The sequence below is a fragment of the Globicephala melas genome, chromosome 3, assembly GCF_963455315.2.
Source record: "Globicephala melas chromosome 3, mGloMel1.2, whole genome shotgun sequence".
In the NCBI taxonomy this organism is placed as follows: domain Eukaryota; kingdom Metazoa; phylum Chordata; class Mammalia; order Artiodactyla; family Delphinidae; genus Globicephala; species Globicephala melas.
The window spans coordinates 76,016,040-76,037,814 of NC_083316.1; the positions used below are offsets into that span (position 1 = coordinate 76,016,040).

General features: G+C 37.7%; 1 protein-coding gene across 16 annotated transcripts in view; it reads right to left on the minus strand.

Annotated features, from left to right (window-relative positions):
- Positions 1-21,775, minus strand: part of MCTP1 (multiple C2 and transmembrane domain containing 1) — a 541,550-nt gene that overhangs the window by 179,675 nt on the left and 340,100 nt on the right. For all 16 annotated transcript variants that reach the window (XR_009563429.2, XR_009563431.1, XR_009563434.1 and 13 more), the window contains 2 exons: positions 15,913-16,099; positions 10,984-11,077 (listed from right to left, as the gene is read on the minus strand). Coding sequence is in view for 11 of the 16 variants with exons in the window: in XM_060296021.1 (XP_060152004.1) it covers positions 10,984-11,077; positions 15,913-16,099 (281 nt within the window). In the remaining 5 variants the exon portion in view is untranslated. The remainder of the gene's footprint in view (positions 1-10,983; positions 11,078-15,912; positions 16,100-21,775) is intronic.

Consider the following 21,775-nt stretch of genomic DNA (forward strand, 5'->3'; position numbering starts at 1 on the left):
AGGAACACAAACAACAAATGTTGGTGAGCATGTGGAGAAAAAGGAACCCTTGTACACTGTTGGTGGGAACTTAAATTGGTGCAGCCACTCTGGAAACAGTATGGAGGTTACTAAAAAAAGTGACAATAGAACTGCCATATGACCCAGTAATTCCACTCCAGGGTACATATCTGAAAAAAACGAAAACACTAATTTGAAAAGATACAGGCACCCCAATGTTCATAGCAGCATTATGTACAATTGCCAAGATATGGAAGCAACCTAAGTGTCCAAGAATGGATAAAGAAGATGGGGTATATATATACAATGGAATACTATTCAGCCATAAAAAAGAGGGAAAATTTGCCATTTGCAAAAACATGGATGGACTTGGAGGGTATTATGCTAAGTGAAATAAATCAGACAGAGAAAGACAAATACTGTCTGATATCAATTATATGTAGAATCTAAAAAATACAACAAACTAGTGAATATAACAAAAAGGAAACAGACTCACAGATATAGAGAATAAATTAGTGGTTGCCAGTGGGGAGATGGAAGGGGGCAGGGGCAATATAGGAGTATGGGTTTAAGAGGTACAAACTATTAGGTATAAAATAAGCTACAAGGATATATTGTACAACAGGGAATACAGCCAATATTTTATAACAACTATAAATGGAGAATAACCTTTAAAAATTGTGAACCACTATATTGTACACCTGTAACTTACATAATATTATACATCAACTATACTTCAATTAAAAAAAATGAGAGATGTAACCTATCATTCATTAAGAAATAACAATAATAAGTCCATGACATGTTAACATAAGAGTGATCAAATATTATGTAGCCTTTGAAAAACTCCATTGTACACTCATGGGAGAATGACAGTGAAAAACGCAAATAACATCTCAGTATTATTATGAAGACAGTTTTGAATTCACAAATTCCTAAATGGGTCTTGGGGATCCCCAGAGGTTCCCAAGTCACACTTGGAGAACCATGACTAAGAGCAATGGAAATACAGCTTAATGTATACATGAGTTTATTTGGTATATAGAATTAGATGCAAAAGAATATTTATAGCATTGTGTTTAACTAGATGCATTCTTGAGTCCTAGAAGTAAACCTTCTTGGTATTAGCTGGGAAGCTCAAAATTTATGACAGATGAACGGGCAATAAAGCAAGACAGACAAGAAACTGGAAAATAAAGAAAAAGGAGACTATGGGATTTAGAAAATGAGGAGAGGCAATAGAGAAGTTATGTCTAAGCTTTTAAGAGTTTAGATAAATTATGGTAAAAAAACATTTAAAGGCTTTATTTTCCATTAATATTTAATAAGAAACTACATACAAGTGACATTACTAGATTAGAAACACAAAAGTTGTTTGGTCTCAAATACGTATAAAAATATATCATAAGCTCCTTTGATTTTCCAAGCCCTTGAAGACACTTTAGGACTTTTGTAAATATATATTCAATTAGATTCTCCACAGAGAAGCATGAGGTTTCAGACACTCTTTCCTATACGTAAATTAACTATCTGGAGAGGTCTTTTGCAATGGAATAAAATTCTTTAGACTTAAAAAATTAAGAACTGTATTAGGTGATTAAACCTTTTTATATTTTTAGGCAATAAAGCTGAAAATTGCCATCTGTCAAGCCTTTGTCTTTAGAATGATATCTTTGTCTTTTTATTTCTCTTCTACATAATATCTACTCATTCAGGTATCTGTTATTCATCTTGGCACCCTTTGCAGGATCTCAGATTCTTAGGACTGGGAGAGAAGCCTTAGAGGTCAAGTTCAAAAGCTCATATAGGACTTGAATCCCCTCTGCAACCAGGTGGTCATACAGGCTTGGCTTCAAAGGTTCCAGCGCTGTGGAATCACTACATCCACAGGAATATTCTGATCTATTTTTTGGCAATCATAATTTGGGGGAAATGCTTCTTTACATTTTATGTCTCTCTAGCTCTTGTCTATTCTATGATTTGCCCTCTGTAGTAATTTTTGAAGTTTAAATGAAATAACGGGTGTAAAGGAGGGGCACAGCATCTGTCACTGAGAGTGTCTGATTCATGTTTGTTACCTGCTCTCCTGCACTGGACAGTGTGGATGGCTTGCTGAGCATCTATTCTAACTATTTCTAGTATGTCTCTTCCTGACCTAGAGAGGCCACAAGGGCCTCCCTTGCAGCTGGGGTTGCAGATGTGATTTAGGTTGCACCAATCAGAGGTACTTGCCTAAGATTTGACTTTAGAACTCAGTTATCTGAGAGGGTGTGGAGTCCATTTTGCTTCTGCTCACACGGCAAGCGGGAGTAGTGTAAGCAGCTGACACAATGTCTTCCCAACATACCCATGTGGCAGGAGCTGCAACTCCTTGGTTCTTTCATGTAGCTTTAGTATTAACTTCTGGAAAGTGAGCTTAGAGCTTGTTTTCTTAGACCCTTCCTGCCTCCAAAGATTCTGTGATCCATTGAAAACTCTATAACAAATCCCTTTCTGATTAAATGTGCTAGAAGGAAGTTTGCTCTTTGGATTGAACCTTGGCCATTACTACTTCTGCCAACTCCTATCAACACCCTCCCCATGACAGGCTTTGGATAATTGACAATAGAAATCATATCCAATTCCACATCTTCCTTTCTCTGGTTCAACTTCATGGCTTCACTGAATAGATGTGGATTGGCATCCCTGCCTTGCCATGTACAAGCTGGAGTGTGTGTGTGTCTGTTGATCTAGGCAAGTTACTTAACCTCTCCACACCTCAGTTTTCTAATTTGTAAAGTGGAGATAACAACAATACCTAATTAGATTGTTGTGAGATTAACTGTGATAATCCTTGTACCAAGCTTAGGGTAGTGTCTGACATGTGATAAGGTCTCAATAAATATTCGTTGCCACTATTATTGTCATTATCACTTTCACTGAGCTATTTTCAATGGCCTTGATTTTAAAATGCCAGATATACCAACCAAGGATATTTTCTGGTTAGTTTGTCAATATCCTTCTTTCAAGTGTAGCTTTTAAAACTGAATTCATACCCCAGGATGTCTGATGAGCCCAAAAGACAGTATCATTCTCAACATTCTCCTTTTATTCAATGTAACAAAACTGACATATGTATCATTGACTCTCATGGAGATTAAACTCAAGTCAGACTCAAAGTCTTTTCTGTATTTTCTACTGTTAAAGCAAGACATCATTGTTTCATACAGAGGTAAGATTTTTGATCTATACTTTTTAATGTTCATCTTGCAGAACTAAGCCTGTCATTTCAGTCTGTTGATTATATATATATATAAATTGTATATTGTACCAATTATATATATATATATAAATATAAATAGCATACATATGTTGGTCTCATGTAAAATGAATTAACTATGCCTCCTAGCAAGTTTGATAAGGAAGCAGCCAATTATCTCCTCAAAGTCATTAGTAAATACATTGAACAGGTTAGACCAAGGATAGAGCCCTGCATTCCTCCATTTAGCCATTAATCCTTTAATATAATCACCCTTTGGGCTTGAAGGTTTAGTCATTTATGAGTCTAACTACACTATCATATCATCCAAACATCCCTGTAGTAAGATTTTATTTCAATAGCCTAGTTAAATCCAGATCCTGTCTGCAGCACCTCCCTAACCCGCCGTTCTAGAAAATGCATTTCTTATTTACACACCAATATCATAATGTAACAAAATATATATAATAGTTTAATTTTAAACACTAATTCTAACACCTGAAAGCATTTCTTCCAGCACTGAGTGAAACCCTGGAGCTAGCCCTCCAAGCCAAATCAGCAATTCTCTATTTCTTTACTCAAAGGATCATTTTGTAATCTTAGTTCCACAGAACTCAATTAATTATTTTATAGTATTTCTTTTTTCCTCATTTCCCATTGATAGTGGGACCACCACTTTCTCAGCCCATAGTCCTTCACCTCTAGAGCATATCAAACCCAATTATTAATCTCTTTTGTCATCCCACCTATTCTTCCAGAGCAGTATCTCCTAACCATGTGACCTGCATATGAATCACACATGATTTCTGTAATTCCCTGTAAAACACTAGTTCAGACTCAGGCCTCACCAGCCCTTATGTTAAATTTTCATTTTAATTCCTCTTTTCACAAATTTATCAACTTTTGGTTTTAGACGGATACTTTTGCATTTCTATAATTAGACTATGATTTAGCTTTTTAAAAATAAAATTACTAAAAGGAAGCAACTTTTATTTCTAGATGCAATATGGCGGCATAAAAGAATAAAGAGCAATGATTTGCTTTCTTTCCTTGTGATGCCTTTGTCTAGTCTCACTCTTACGGAAGAGATTTATATAGTGTTAAGACATTTAACATGTATGTGCGTCATAGTGTTTTCTAAACTAGGTATATTATAATGATAAGAATGTCAGGTGTTGGATGTTTTTAATGCATTCTAAATTGCATGAAATTTCTTCTCAAAGTATACTATCTGCTTAACAGTCTTCTACAAGCTTAATTATTAAAATGCAAATAGAAACATTAGGTTATATAAAGGAAATAAAGCATACTTGGGAAATTTAAAATATATTTTGTGTAAAACTTTGGTTTATGTTCCAAGAAATATAGTTTTTTTGTTGTTTTGCCTTTTCTTTTTGCGGTACGCGGGCCTCTCACCGTTGTGGCCCCTCCCGCCGCGGAGCACAGGCTCTGGACGTGCAGGCTCAGCGGCCATGGCCCACAGGCCCAGCCACGCCGCGGCATGTGGGATCCTCCCAGACCGGGGCACGAACCGGTGTCCCCTGCATCGGCAGGCGGACCCTCAACCACTGCGCCACCAGGGAAGCTCAAGAAATACAGTTTCAAGATTTTAAGATAGTGAAAGTTTAAAAGTTACATCCACAAATAACCCCCTTTTTGGGTAAATTATTTTACCCTTGCTAATTACAAACAGGAAGGAATTCCACTGCATTAGATATATAATACTTTCAATGGGACTATGTAGAGTTTAAAGGATATCCATTTTCTTTTCTTCTAACATAGGTTTTAAATAATGATCATAAATTCTAAGGCTGCATTTATCAGATATCGTCAGTGTTATTAAATGTGATGAGGGCAATGAAAGTCATATGCTATTAAAAATTCAAACTGCAGGGCTTTTCTGGTGGCGCAGTGGTTGAGAGTCCGCCTGCCAGTGCAGGGGACACGGGTTTGAGCCCCGGTCCGGGAGGATCCCACATGCCGCGGAGCCACTAAGCCTGTATGCCACAACTACTGAGCCTGCGCTCTAGAGCCCGCAAGCCACAACTACTGAGCCCACGTGCCACAACTACTGAAGCCTGTGCACTTAGAGCCCGTGCTCCGCAACAAGAGAAGCCACTGCAATGAGAAGCCTGCACACCGCAGCGAAGGGTAGCCCCCGTTCCCCACAACTAGAGAAAGCCTGCACGCAACAATGAAGACCCAACGCAGCCAAAAATAAATAATAAATAAATAAAATTAAAAAAAAATTAAAACTGCTACGATTCTATAAAAGAAACAGCATAGCTACTTCTACCGGTAGAGCTATCATATTCTGAGAGCCACTCAAGTGACAATTGCTCATATCGTATGCAATTTGCGTGAGTAACCCGCAAGAGTTCATTTTTTAAAAGGATAATAGCTTGGATGTAAATGTGCTTGGCATTCAGTATATAAAACTTTCAAAGAAGAGGCTCGCCTTTCTCTGTACAGCTACCTTTTCATTTTCTTTCTCTGAATAGACCTATAATATTCAGAGAAAATATCAAGAATAATAAATCCAAATCTCTGTATAAAATATACCTTCATGACACACTCAAGCTGGAAATCACAGGAACCAATAAAAATGCAGGCAGCCTACTGATAATGAGGTCAGAAATACAAATAAATTTACTTTTAATGAAGACTGGAGGCACAGTAATCAAAGTGTTAAAATTCATTTCATGCATATCTCATTTGCTTCCTAGCTGATATTTACCACACAATCTGTGAGAAAGTAGAGACCTAAGATGCTCCAGATAAATGGCTCAATTAATTGTACAGAGGTAGACTTCTTTGAGCTGAGCCGGAGCTGTGAGCTCTTTATTAAAAGCACTATTCTGTAGCCCATAACCTTGTTCCTTGACTCCTCTCTGGTTTCCAATTTAAACAAGTCCCCATGCGGCCTGCTCTAAAGGGCTTTGTCTCCCTGTCATTGTTAAGAGAGCTGAGGCATCCTGGAAGTGTGAAATCAGACCTCATGAGTTGAACGGTTCCCCAGGGAACGCTGGACTGCACAGAAGGTCAAAGTCATGGGCCGGACCATCTGAAAGTGTCTGATCGCCGGTCTGTGACACAGCAAGTTGGGGTGGGGTGTGGAGGCTAGACTGAAGAGGACTGAAATTGAACACATCTTAATTAAAGCCCACAGACAGCAAAACAAAATGTTTTCTAGGCAGCCTGTCAAATGGGGCTTAAATTTAGCTCTGCTAATGAATCTGAGCTGCTAACTGTTATTTCTTAAGATAATAAGACTCTCACGGAAGCTGATAAAAAAACCGTAGCATGTCTTTTTCTGCTGTTTTGTTACTGAAATATTTTCCAACAATGAAGACAGTTTTCCTAAAGAAAAACATGGGAAAAGTCTATGCAAAAAAAGGGGTAGTCAACAGCTCTCTTAAAAACTAGTAGATTTCCAGACTATGGAGCTGGTGAGTTACAAATCTTTATGTGTAGTGTTGTTCTAGAAAAAGATATGCTCATTTAATGGGACTATTTCAATGACAGCTTATGTTAACTGTAAAATTCTCTCCCTCTCTTCCTTTTTTTTTTCTCTCTCTCCCTCTATTGTTTCCTAAAAGAGATGGTGCATTAATTTGAGAGATCAATTCACCTGGAGTGAAGAAGTTTTATATTAGTGTACCTTTTAATAGAGTGAAAAGGTAGGGCATCTTTTGAAAGGGTTTCACAGTTTCCCATATCAGTGTTTCTGAAACTGAGTGGCTGGTAATCCCTGGGGAGGCTGTGACCTCTTCCTCAGGAGCTCAAAAAAAACCCAGGGGAAAATGAAGGGGAGGGGCTGAGGAGAAGAACCTTTTTCTTTTTCTTCTCTAAGAACTTGAAAGAACCAATAGGCCAGGTCTAAATACGCTGCAAAGAAAGCCCCACTCAATACAGAAGACTTTAAATGTTCGGCTGAAAGCAAAAATTAGGCCCCGTCCAAGGAAGAATAATTAGAAACTAGAAAAGACAAATTCCAACATACATGAACTGTTTCCCATCACCACCACCACCAAAAAAAAAAAAAAAAAAAAAAAAAAAAAATCCACCATTGGTCTCTCTCTCCTCACAATCTGTCCAGTTTCAGGGAGCACTTGATTTAGTGGTAGAGTCTTCCCCCAGTGAACACAGGGCCAGACGGCCTGCAGGTTTTGCTTTGATGATCCAGAGAGACATTAACCTTTTCACTGGTTACGTGAAAGGTAAGTAAGTTGTACCCTGCAGTATTTTTCAGTTAATCAAACTTTTTCCCTCACGAAGAATTTAGCTGACCAACTTTGAAAACCGGAGTGCCACTTTCTCAGGCTGTGAAAGGCTGCCCACAATTTGACTGAAATTTCAATCCACTCTTGTGCCTCGCTCAATGCATGTGTATGTGTGGGAGTTGTAAATTGAGGCCTTAACCACCAGAGTTAATCTCTTTTTAAAATCTGTATTAACCTTAATGATTTGAAGTGCACTGTCCAACACTGGGCTATTGAGATGGAAGAAAAAACTACCCTCGACTGTCAACAGTTTATTAGGGGCTTAACTGAAGTGACCTACTGTAGTAGACTTCAGCTGAACAAGGCTATAGGCTTTTTGTGGAAAGGGAAAGAATTGAGGGTTTCATTAAAAAGTAATTTGTGCTTTATACTCACTCATTCAAAGAGAGTCTCAATTGCTCTTTATTCACACAGAGTTAATACAGTATCACAATGTTTCTCAATGAATGTGTTGTAACAAAAGAAAAATTTTACATTTTGAAAGGAAAAAACTCTTTGTAACTGCAGTAAGATTGATGGCTACTTAAAAGATTACAGAATCTCTTTTTTTCTTGTGCTCATGCTAAATGATAGAATATTGTTATTTAAAACTTTTTGCTTAAACTATGGAAGTTTAACTTTATGTTTTAATCATTAAAAATATTTTAAATATAGGGTAAAGTTGGGCAAATATGAGTTTGTGTTGTTGGACTTGTCTGGGAAAGTGTTCAGAAACCAACTAGGTATCTTATAGCTATAGCCTCATTTATATCAGGTCAAAAAATATTCTTTGCTCTCAGTGATTTAAAATATCCCCTCTCCATCCACAACAATCCTAAATGGACGCTAATTTGAGCATCTGAAGACGCACCATTGACTCTACTCCCTTCCCTCAAATGGTTGCTGAATATCTTGTAGAGCCTGACTATGATTATCCACTGAGATATAAAACATATTTTTAAAGTTCTTCTTTGAGCAAGTAGGAGATAAAGTATGCAAATAGCTTATTTGTGATAAGCTCGAATTTCATGATACCCAAATTTCATGACAAAGACCAGGAAGGATCAGTATACATATAAATATTTATTCTTTTCAGAAGTAAAGACTTTTTTAAAAACTTGGTAGACTATTCAGACATTTCTGTCTTAAAAACATGGTCCTCGGTTTCTGCCACCATCACAAATGTCATAAAGACCACAAAAGGTCCAAGAGTGAGCAAGGTCAAAGACTGAATTATCCTCTTGCCCCTGAATAGTTTAACATCTCTCTTATTCAATTCAGAGCACATTAGATTATAAGGTCAGTGAGGAAGGAGGCATCATTATGTCCCTAAAACCAGAAGGAAAAAATGGAGAATCTGTTATTTAGTATTCCCCAAATTAAAGTTCATTTTATCAGATCAAAATTATGTCTCACTGAATCCCTAGGGAAAAGGTGATTCTTAGTCCCATTAATTTACCTAGAACCATTACGAAAGAAATATATCTATTTTTTCCAGCTTCAAGAGAACATGTACTTTAACTTGCTTAGTGGCATATAAGCCAACTGGCTTAATGTAGTTTGCATATTCATGAAGTTTCAAAAGCAATGACAGCTTCTCTCCAAGACAGACAAACATATAATTGCATTTAACTTGTGTAATGGGCAAGTATATAAACTTTTGAAGTAAAGGGGACTTGAATTTTTCTATAAGAAATTATTGTGCCCACTATAAATACCCAGTGATAGTTCTGAACACTTAGGTGCCCTCTGAGATACTTTTTATTTTAGGCTTTTCTCCCTATCTTCAGATGTTTTTAGCCCAACACTGGGTGCTCCCCTACCCCGCAGAAAATCCTGAAGAAAAGTGAAGATATTTCCCATGATGGTGAACATCTTGGCCATGAATTCCTGAATCTACCTGCTGCTGGGAATCAAAGGCTGGCCAGAACCTCTGTAGTGTAAAAGCAGCCCTGAATTCCTGTTCTGGTCTTTAAGTTAATGTCCAAAGTGAACAACAACAAAAAAAGCAGTTAGTCAACCATTCACTGTTGACTGTTGGTTCTAATAACGAAAGCAGCATAATAATTTAGAAATAATTGTGTCCAGATTAATTTGACTTTAACCACACCAGAAATAAAATACAAAGTGAATAAACTTAGCATTCACTAATTGTTTAGTACAAGGAGCCAAGTCAGTATATTTGCAAAAAGATTACAAACAATCCTCTCTCCCACTATTTTCAGGTATGCCTATTTTGAAATAATATCTGACAGTTGTTATTATCTTCTTGGTTACAAATGAGTTGATAAAATCCTCTTTAAAGAAACTGTAAACTCTCAACATTTTTACTTTTATCATACAGTAAATAGTCATTCAATACTATGCAAACATTAAAAAATTTTAAATATTGCCATTTTTTAACAGACATCTGCTATTTTAGCTTTAAGGCTTGTGATCTTTTAATTAGGTTTTGATTCTGTTCCATGAATTAAGGGCAGCAGTGATCATGTAATGGGTTTGCAAGCCCTTATATGGTAGGAAAAATACATTTCTCCCCTTCAAATAAGTTAGCTACCATTTAAGGGTCAACTTGCTGGCCATTCACAGTGGTAAGCATATTTCCACAAATAATAAGTGGATACTTTCTTTCAGGAACAGGGAAATCTGCGTAAAATTGGTCAAATCAGTCCTATTTACTATCCACCTTGAGATGGACAATTTAAGGAATTGTATAAATACCCCTCAAAGCCTATGAAATTAAAGAATAAGTGAATGCTCACATAGTTGCAAATTCAAAACAATAATTTAATGTCGGTAATTGATGAAATAATTAATTAATCAACATGTCACAGAAACAGCAATATCCAAATCAGGAAGCTTTAAGACATCATACTGAGTTTGGCATTTTTACAGGCCTGCTTCTTGGTTAAAAAAAAATTTAGAACAATGTAGATGTTTAGTTTAGATCCAGAATGATCTCTGGGATGTGCTAGGGAATTTGGACAGCTAAGGAATTGTATCAGCAACCCAAATACCAACAGTTCATACCAAGGAATTGAGTATTATGTATCTAAACTTTTCAGTGAAATATGCAACAGATTTCATGCATGTTTGAATTATTAGTGTTGATGCTACAATATCATCTGAGGGAAACTGATACTGTCTAAGAGAAAAAGATACAGCATTACTACCCCAAAATGCCAAAATGATGAAACCTGGAAGCAATATAACCACTATGCTGACTAAACCTTGGAGAAGGCAACAATTCAAAAGTTGTTTCCCTTTTTATTGTTTACTTGTTAACATGTGACCCTTCTTTTAAAAAGCAGAGACAGTATAAAAATCAGGTGGATAGCAAATCTTTGTAAGATCAACAAACTTTGTATTATTTACTCTGATGATCGAGTCAGGTGAAATGAAAAGTTCAGTCATCAAATGGTGTACACCTTGCATGCTGCTTGATATAGGCTCTTACAAAAGGCAAACTGCATCGGCTCTTACCTGTGACATCAGCGGCCATTAACCCTTCTGCTCTGATCACTTTCACCTGGAGGAATCCCACATCTTTCAGGTTGTGAAATATCCGCAATGGGCTCTGAAAGAACCCAACATCAGTATTAGAAAAGAAAGGTCATAAAGGGTCTCAAAGAGTGCGCTGAGGAAACATTAAGTGTTACAGTTGATCTCAGGATGCTGCTTAAGTTATCAAAGGATATTTGTGTTTCTTCAGTACAGATGACCTTTCCACCATCAAGAATGTATACACACACACACACACACACACACACATACACACACGCAAACACACATTTATGTAGATAATTGTTGCTAAGTAGATTTTTTTGAAAGAGTAAAAAATACCACAACATTTCTCCCCCGTAAGTAATTAGCAGTAGATGATGAACAATAAATTATAAAATACAACATGTCTGCATTCTTCCATCAGTCTCCTTTACCAAAGCGCTCCAAGAAATCTTTTATCTGTGGGCATGATGATTTGTAGACTATTGATTCTTAATACTGAATCTTAAGTTGTTGGTTAAGTAACACACTTCAGACTTTGGGAATAAGAAAGACAACATTAAATTAATTATTTTTCTACTCTTTTCTTCTTGGGCAGATTTGCAAATGGTAGGTGCTAGATAAGGGTTAAATTATTTAACACTATTTTCTAATATTTGATTTAAAAGACGTATTTCTACCACACACCTTTTAGGTGTTTTTAAAATTTATTTGTTTTATTTTTGCCTTCGAAAATAAATCAAGCTGATTAAAAAATAAATTCAAAAGGGATGAGTAATTTTTCTTAAATTTGTAATTTTGTTTTTCATTGTAGTAGGTATAGAAGTATACAAATTTTGATAGAGGAATCAGATCCAAATGCTGAAACCTATTTAATTTCATAAATTAATAATGGTAGCGTTTGAATAAGCGTATACCAGAAGGAATTAAAAGAGGGATAGCAATAATTCAGAACTCTAATTAACAGACACAAATAGAGAGTAAAATCAACCTATAGAACATGATATGCATTTGTTTATTTATGCTTCATTGCATCTTTCTCATGACAAGATCAGCACTTTTATTCAGGAAATCAAAGGTGCTTCTTTATCATAATCGTTAAAATGCTTTAAAACCGGGAGCATAACATAGTTTTACCTAATAAAGTTACCTATTAAAATGTTACTACGGAACATTCCCATCTTTGCATTGAGAATGTGAGAAGACTGACAAGCACAAGCTTACCGCGATATTAACTTTATCAACCCCATGTGACTAGTCATTGTTTACACTGATGCTCTGACCTTGGCACACTGAGAGGAGGAAATGCAGATAGACGTGTAATCTCAGAGCCTAACTTTTAAAAAAGAGTGTTTAGCACAAGGATTAGCTCTTAATCTTTTATTGTTTTTAAACAGTTGTTTATCACCCAAACTGTGTTGATACTACGCCGGTGACAGGGTTCAATAAAAATGCACTTCTCTCTCCATTTACATTCCTGTAAATTAAGGGTTTAGAAGCGGAAACTTTAGACCGCAGTATTATAATTCAGACATTTGTAGGCATGTTGTCTTCCTAAGGTCGTAATGATCAGGTGTGGGAAGCTGCTTCTTATCTCAGAGCTTACTGAGTGTTACAGACCAGGTAAGTCTCCTAATCTAACGATGGAGAAGAGTTTTAGCAAAAGGTGCCTGTCCTTTAATTTTTAGGAGCAATTTAAACTAAGTTTCACTGTGACTAAAACAAATATCTTCAGTCAGAGAATCGTTTTCATACTGGTAACCTCATTGCAGAGTCACACTGCTTCTGGTGCTTCAGCTCCGAAGTTCTGCTTTCCATTTGGAGGAGTAATTATTATTTGAAGGTTTCATTTCCTCGAGTCAGCTGATGCTCAGTAATTTATTGCAAACTTCAACTGCTTAGGCCAGTAACACATGGATTATAATAAGAACATCAAAAAAAAAAAAAGCAAAAAATGTAAATATATCAGTTTAAAAATATAACTTTAAGGAATGCTTCATCAAGAGGTATTCCTGCCTTGTTATTTATGGTTATTTTAGAAGGCCTCAAAATCTGGATGGCTTCTGAAGCCAGAAATTTCCATAGCAGAGGAATCTATGATTTGCTGTGCATCCTTTCAGCCCTCAATAGATGGGAAAAGATTGAAAGGCTCTGGAGAGGAGTCCTCTTTATTTTTTTAATGAAAGGCTGTATAATATATTTTCTCTATGGCTGCAGCAGCTGTCAGGGAGAGCAACTCAGTTCAGCTCTATTACGGGAGAGGCAATACCCCGTCCTATGGCATCGAGATGCTCTGAGGGGCCAGAACTGATTGACAGCTTGTCACCGTGACGTCTTATTCCATCTCTGTTATGGAGAAAATTAATGTCACACCACCAGCCTTATGACTCGCTGTCATCTTAGAACCGCTCACCTTTTATCAATGCTCTAAATAACATTTCAAGCCTATCGTCTCACGGTGGACAATCCGGTCAAGGGACATTAAATCAGATGACTGTGAAATGTCATAATAAAAATGGAATGCTAACAACTTCTTCTCTAAACTAGCTCCTCTGGTTTTTAAACTGTGACAAGGGGGAGCAAGGGTTCAGCATCCCCATTCTGAAAAGGTCATACAATCGCTCTTGGTCTACTACCCATTACTACCCGCCCCCTGTTGACCTTCCCTGCTTCCCCACCACCCGCCCCGCAAAAAGAAGAAAAAAAAAAAAGAAAAATGGAATTAGCCATCTTTTCAGAATGGGGTGATCAAATAATGGCACACACAGTAACGTCTGTTTAATTTGTGGGGCTTCAATGCTTTGCAATGAACAGCTGAATGACAGCAACGGAGAACCTTTTCAGGGCTGTTTCTTATGAGAGTGGGGCAATCCACTTACTCTCCTCACCAGAACCAGAGCAAAATCAAATTCTTAGGTTGAACCTAAACTTAAAAAAAATAAACACACAAGTTCTCACAGGAAAACATATGTATAATTCTCCAAATAAACTCTTTTATATTGTATGTTTCTCCAAAACAAGTGATATTTCAAACATCATACAGTATTCATTCATTTTATAATCTATAGAATAAAAAGGAAACACTCTGAAACCCTAAATCATAGATCTTTGTCCTTGCGTTGCTATGAGTAATCATAATACATGTGCTATATTACATACACTAGATTCTTAGCAAATATGATTCTAAAGGGAGATACAGGCCTATGCTTGAAATTCAGGGCTTAAAAAAAAGTATATTTAAACTTGGTTCACTTTTTACTATATTGAGCAGAATATAATCTGAGAATTAGCCGGGACATCCACATAATATTTTACATTTTACTGAAATAATAACTAATATTTGAAAGTAGGTATGGAAACAAATACTCAAATTCTAAATGGAAATGCCTGATTTAAGGAATCCCTTACAGCAAAAAGAAAAAAAAAATAATAGTAATTGGATCATTTCTAATTACCTAGCCCGTAGTATCATTCTAATATATGGGATAGTATCAAATATTAATCCATCAAATACAATATTATAATACCTAGAATCATTTTTATATTAATATATGAATTAATTTCTTTAAAATTGTTTTAATTCATGAGTCTCACTTCTGTGAACAGGAGAATATGTCTTGGTGGGTACCAAAATGTGAAATAATTTTCACAACTGCAATTATATATTAGAAGAGGCCACACAATACCTTTGGCTCTTAGGTGGTTTAAAAATATATACTATTTAGCCTTGCTAAGTCACCTCTATTAAACTGTTTATGATAACACCATTGGTGGATGAGTTGTACAAGCATTAGCAGACAGCTGATTCAGTGGAGATAGCCAGAATAAATTTGCTGAAGCACACATCCTGCTAATCTGTTTGAAGAATATTGTAGAGCATTAGTACCAGCACTTCATGTTATCTGCACAGCCTGATAAGGTACATCTTTATTAAATTCAGTTATTGGAAGGATGTCAGTCAGCAAATAGGAATATTTTAAAATCTAAAAAAAAAAAGAAAATTAAGCGGTTCTTTGTTAGTCAGAGCTTGGTTTCATGACTGAGTGTCTGGAGGAGCCTTCTAAACACCTGGCAGCATTGTACAATACAAGCTTTGTAATTTTAAGTGCAAAAGCTTTTCTTTTTTCTTCCAGCTTCACGGGTACCGAGACATTCACTTTCTCGAGGCTTCACTAAGAGAGAACAATGGAGTAAGAGCTCCCCTCTCTGTTGATTCAAGAAAACTACATGGTGAGAAATGCAGACCGTGAGGATGCTGGGAAATAGGTAGATTTGGTTGTGAATGTTTGGGTTTGATAAAATTTGAGAAGGGTACTTATTTTAGTGACTCACTATGCCACCCTATCACTCTACATCTGATTGAAAGGTAAGAAAGCTTCCTTTTCATTATATTTCACATTCGATTTTTAAAAATTAAAGGAATGAGGTGAGGCTTTTCTAAGCAGTTGAAAGGAAAAATTATTTCTGTGACTATCCTCCAGTAACCAACCTACTAATTAAAAAGTAGGTGCAGTTAACTCCATTTCAAATTTGTAAAGACAAGGAAATCTTAATTCCAATGACAAATAATCAATGAACTCATTTTAAAGTATTATATAAACTCAACTTTCCATTACAGGAAGTTTCCCTGTATGCTAATTTTGTGGTGTGATAAAATTACTGAGGAGAATCTCAGAATCTAGAACTTGCTCTGGAAGAGAGTTGAGAGAAGACCAGGTGTCTAGATATCCATGGGTACCCCAAGTGCTTCTGCAAAGATATGCATGGTATTTGCATCTGCCTAGCCTTCTGCTTCTGCTGATTCATCTGTCAGACAGCTTTGCAGATGTACTTCTATCACTCCACGTAAATTATTTACAACCTCTTCTAGTCACCCATGACCCTGAAGGAGGAGGCTTACATACGTACATATCTCTTTAATATTTCCTCGCGTTCTTTCGGGTCCTCCAGGGAGTTGATGGAGAGGTCAGAGATGCTGACTGTGGCCGAAGCTGTCAGGGTGACCAGCAACACCAGGTGCCCCTCCCCTTCCTCCAGCTGCAACACTAGCTTGTGTGTCTGTTCCCTACTGAGAGCCGACAGGTCGATCTGGCACCTAAAAAGAAATGTTTTGAATTAGCAAAAGGCTTTTTTTTTTTTTTTTTCCCACATCAAACAGTGGAGGTGCAGGCTGCTCAGAGCTATGTGAAAAATAAATCAATGGAAATACCATTTGGACCACTGGAAGCATATGTATTTCATGTCAGCTGACTTCACAAAATTCAGACTCTGATTATTTTAGTATCTAATTGCTTATTTCTTGTAAGATGCAAAAAAATGTGCTTATCTGATTTGATTACTACCCACTGTCACCATATTTATAAATCAGTAGGGGCTTTCAGTCCCTAGGTGGCCCAGATCAGTGGGGCTTTGCTTACAGAGATTAATATGAGCTGTCTAAAGAGGCAAACTACCAAGAGTGAATTTTTGTGTCACTCTAAAACAATAGGTGTTTTGCCCTCGTTCTGAAATGTTATTAAGCAGAGAATAGACCATTTACTATGATGATGTCATACGTTTTACATTTTTAAAACCATGCCAATTTATTCATAGAACACTGCATAAATCTAAGTTAACAAACAAACAAATCCTCTGAAAACATTATAGCTGAAGTGTTATGTACGAGAGTTGCCTGAAGAGAGACTTTGTAATAGTATGGCAACCCATGCTCGATATATCACCTCCTCAGAGCTGAACACTTTGCAGACTCTTTTCATAAAAATGTCAATTGATTTGGGAGAGAAAGATACTGTGGTGACCAAAACCACAAGGGCAATAAACAGAGAGAAAGGGGGCAGACATGAATAAAAGACATTTGAAACAGGAAATAGCCAATTATAAGAATAGATGTGGTATCGTCATAAACAAGGGGTGGTCAGCTATTAGGGACAGATTAAATTTTTGCCCCTTCTTATTCTTCACTCTATTTATTGTTTATTATTTTGCTTTTAAGTTAAACATCTATGAATAGGGCCTCAAAGCTTATGGTTGAGTTCAAACATCTTTAGTGAGAGTGATTTTAGAAACTGAATCAAAGTTTGACATTTATGTTTTATTTTTGCCTATCAGAAATGACATGAAAGATAGCCAGACTAGGAACAATTGGGAGAAAGAGGAATATAGATGCAAGAAATGAAGAAGAATAGAAACGTCCTGGTCAGTGATAGAAAATTTGCATGCACTAAATGCTAACTATCGAGACAGCAGGAAATTAGGGTCTGTACCAAGTCAGGAAAACATCTTCCTAAAGTTAGGATGTATATCAAGTAACCTCACTGTTTCTGCAAACACAATATCCGTTTCAAAATACTCTCATGCTGTCCCCTTAGATTCTAAATGATGAAAAAACATATCAAATGCCTTATTTAATATTCAAATTTTAATTGGAATTAGTTCTTAATAATACCTGGAACAAATTCAGGGTTAAAAAATGCAACGGTGAAGAACAGCTAATCAAATGCATTCTCTAATAAAAAGGAGAAAAATGAATATGATTTTCTACAGATCTTTCCAGCATCTGGCACAGTGCCTAACCTATAATTTGTTGAATGTGAATGAATCTTTGGACTAGACTGAGAGTATAACACTGGAGAATTGAACAGGGATGACAGTTCAGATAGTACTTTTGGTTAGTTAACTTGGGACCAAGAAAGGTATTTCACTCGCTCTGATCATGCATTTCCAGTCCTGCTCATGCCCTATTCCTATGTATGATACTGCATCACTCTTAAAACACATTGAAACCTTCTGGAAGATTCCTTTTATGCCTATTACCATTAAGTGCTGGTCATTTAGGTGTTGGCCTTCCTCCTCTTTTATATGTATTAGAGTCATTGCACTTAAGTCTTTAGAGTTGGGGAAGGTGTTCTAAAGATGCAGTCGAGGAACTGCACACTGGCCACTCTCAGATCAAAGCTGGTCCATAGATTTGTTGTTTTTATTGTGCTAAAAAAGTTTTGAATTTAAATAACTTTAAAGAGAGAGCAAATGTCCTCTGAGTTATTGTCCCCAATACTGTCTAACTTACAGCTGGACTATTTCACTTAATTCTGTACCCAGTGCCAATAGGCATAAGGATTTGTGATCCTCAAAATCTCCTTAATTTACCAATGAGGAAACTGAGGGCCAGAGAAGTCACATGAATCAATGGAGATACACAGTTAGTAATTAGCAGAGCCAGACCTGAACCTAGCACTCCGGAATCTAAGATCTAGGCTTTTTCCTTAACCGGTCTGTCATTGCTGTAATTGTGCATCCTAGAGGAATGTGCTATGTGAGGCAGCTCTTAAACGGGGTGATATCCAGACTTGTTTTTTTTGTTTTGTTTTGTTTTGTTTTGTTTTGTTTTTGCGGTACGCGGGCCTCTCACTGCTGCGGCCTCTCCCGCTGTGGAGCACAGGCTCCGGATGCGCAGGCTCAGCGGCCACAGCTCACGGGCCCAGCCGCTCCACGGCACGTGGGATCCTCCCGGACTGAGGCACGAACCCGCGTCCCCTGCATCGGCAGGCGGACTCCCAACCAGTGCGCCACCAGGGAAGCCCCTCCAGACTTGTTTTGAACAGGACACATTAACTCAGGTTTCAAGTACAGAAGCGTGTTCTTTTTATGCTTTAAAAATATGTATGAACTAGGAAGAATGCTGTAAGTAATTGCTCTTAGAAGACGATAAACTAAGAAAAAATTACAAATTGAATTTTAAAAGCTATGGAACTAATAAAATTTAAATTACCATTGCACATCTATAGGAAGGATTATACCTTTCTGCTGCAACTAAATTTTCAATATTGGGTACACTCGTAGAAACAGTCCCAGGTTCTGTCCTATATTTAATGGTTCAGAATTTTGACTATAATCATTCTAATATAGAAAATGCCTATGTATACAAATATTTTGAAAAGAGAGCATTAATGAATTCAAGATGCTTTTTGCTAGTTGAGGTTACTCAGATCTCCTATTCATCTAAAGACTCTGCTGAGGAGTAATCCTCAGATGCCATTTAAAGCAAAATGTCACCTGATAACCAAGCAAAATTGTCCTATTAACTTCAAGATAAAGTCAGCATTACAGCATCACCGATATCTGCATTAAATGGGTATCGAATCAGATTATTGCTGGAATTTGGTGGAGAAAAAGCTTTTGCTATTCCTTTGTTGTTATTGAATAAATATGAACAAAGATGGAAGTCCTGCAACATACTGTATTGCAAAGTGAATTCAGGACTAATTACTAGGGGCCAGTGCTATGGTTTGAATGTTTGTGTGCTCTCCAAAATTCATATGTTGAAATCTAGTGTCCAATGTGATGATATTAAGAAGTGGGGTGGTTGGGAAGTGATTAGGTCATGAGAGTGGAGCCCTCATGAATGGGATTAGTGCCCTTATAAAAAAAAGCACGAGAGATCCCTCACCCCTTCTGTCACGTGAGGACACAGAAGAAAACAGCAGTTTATGAACCATGAAACCAGACACCAAATCTGCTTTTGTCTTGATCTTGGACTTCTCAACCCCCAGAACTGTGAAAAATAAATTTCTGTTGAATTCCATCCACCCAGTCTATGGTGTTCGGTTATAGCAGTCCAACAGGCAGATTCACCTGTACTTGGCTTACCTGTACTATTATGTTCTCAACAAAGGAAGGATTCACTATAGTTTGGTTACAGAAATACTAGGCGATCATTCAGATGGTTCAGAATAAGCAAAAATTGATGGTTTTATATTGTTATGAAAATGAAAAGGCAAATTTTTAAAAGTATTGAAGCAAGTTCATGAACTCCAAAAACATATACACAGACACATTCACAGGGGAAAGAGCCCGAGACTGGGCATCAGATTCCCTTGGTTCTAGCCTTCCATCTGTCACTAATTAGTTGGATGACCTTTTCCAAGACAACTTAGCCCCTGGAATTCCAGGTTTCTCATCTGTGATATGAGGGAATTGAACTAGATGAACTTCAAATTCTCAAAAACCTCAAATTCCACAATTATAACTCTATCCATGTTTACCCTTGTTTACATCTTCCATTCTTTGCAATTCCTCAGACCAATAAAATGGTAAGAGAACAAATTCATCTTACAGGCAATGAAATATTATTCCTCAGACGTATTATGCCTCTACCCTGCTGAAAAAAGTCTGAATGCTGGTGCCAGAAGGCAGACAATCTAACCTAATATCAAATTGTCTTCTAAGGAGCACTGGTGGGGGGGGGGGCGGTGCATCCAGGTGACCATGCATGGAGTGAAAAAGGGAGTGTGGATTCTCCTCTTTCGTTCAAAGAACAGCTCCCCTTACATCTGTTTTATATCTGGGTTCCACAAGGAACTCCTGGGTCCTCAGCTGCCTGCTTTGCCCCAGCCTCGACTTTGGCTGGGTCTTTCCAAGGGGCTGGTCTTCATCCCACCACTGTGACCAAACAGCTGGGGTTGAGTCCTCATAGGTCTTCCACCTGGGGCTGGCCTAGGACTGTCCTAACTTTCACTTGCCCAAATGGGCTGAGCACTCTGCTTGGCTGCCACTGTGCATCTAGGCCCAACTGCCACATGCCCCAAATTTCTGGCTTCTAAGGCCACTTCTGCACTTGGATAAAAAGCCACACCGTGGAGTATGGGATCTGGCTTCCTGATCAACTGCCAAAGAAACCAGATGAAACAATGCAGAAGTTTTCTCCTTACGGGGTGAACTTAGATCAATGGCATAGGTGATGGGAAGATAACTCCCCATGCCTTCCACCCTCTCACAAACCATTCCAAAGCAGCATTCTCCATATTGCCTGTCCACATGTGGCCAAGTGGGCACACCTGCTGGGCAACCACTGTGTCTCTGAAACACAGGGAACATGGCCAGCCCAGTAACTTATCACCGTGCATTACTTCCTAGTCTTCCCTGCCTCATGTTCTTTCTCTCTCACTCTCAGGACCTGGGATTGTACCTCCCAATTAAGTACCAGCACCTAATCCCTGCCTCAAGCTCTGTTTCCTAGGGAACCTGGTCGAAGGCAAAAATTATTGGTACCATTTAATCCCCACAGTTACAGATGTCCAAAACCCAAACCTGACCATGTCCCACTCCTGGCTCCCCACCACCTATAAAATATCCTTAGTAAGGCAATGGGGGCACTCCACAACCTACCATCAGCTTGGGTGTCATTTGTTGACTTACACTTACTACTTAAGTAATTCCTGACAGCTTGTAATTCTCCCATCATCCATGCTAGGGCTCACCTGTTTCTTTGTGTTTGCATGAAGCAACCCCTCTGCCTGAGATGATGTATCTACCTATTGCTTGGCTAATTTTTAACTAATTCTCATTGAAATGTCTTTTCCTGTCAATCTCCTGATACACCTCAAGGGCAGGCACCTAGCGCAGAGCTGGAATATAGTTGGTGCTCTGTAAGTATTAAAGTACTTATGGATGAGGAGACAGAGGTTCAGAAAGGCGACAGTGGCAGAGCCAGGATTAGCATGTAATGTGCTCATGCTACCATTTCTATATTGTCTTCCCAGAGAGTGGGTTGATTTCTTTCCAACACTCACTCATTCACTCATTCATTAACTATTTATTAAGTGCACTGTGTGTCAGGCCTCTGTTAAATTTGGGGGATTCAGCCCTTTCTAAGCCTTCTGGTTTTTCACATCCTTATTTCCGGAACTACCGCAGACCTAGTGTGTTGCTTTTAGTGAAGTCATTCGGCTTCAGAGTTCGCGTCAGGGTTCAGAACACCAAAGTTTTAACAAAG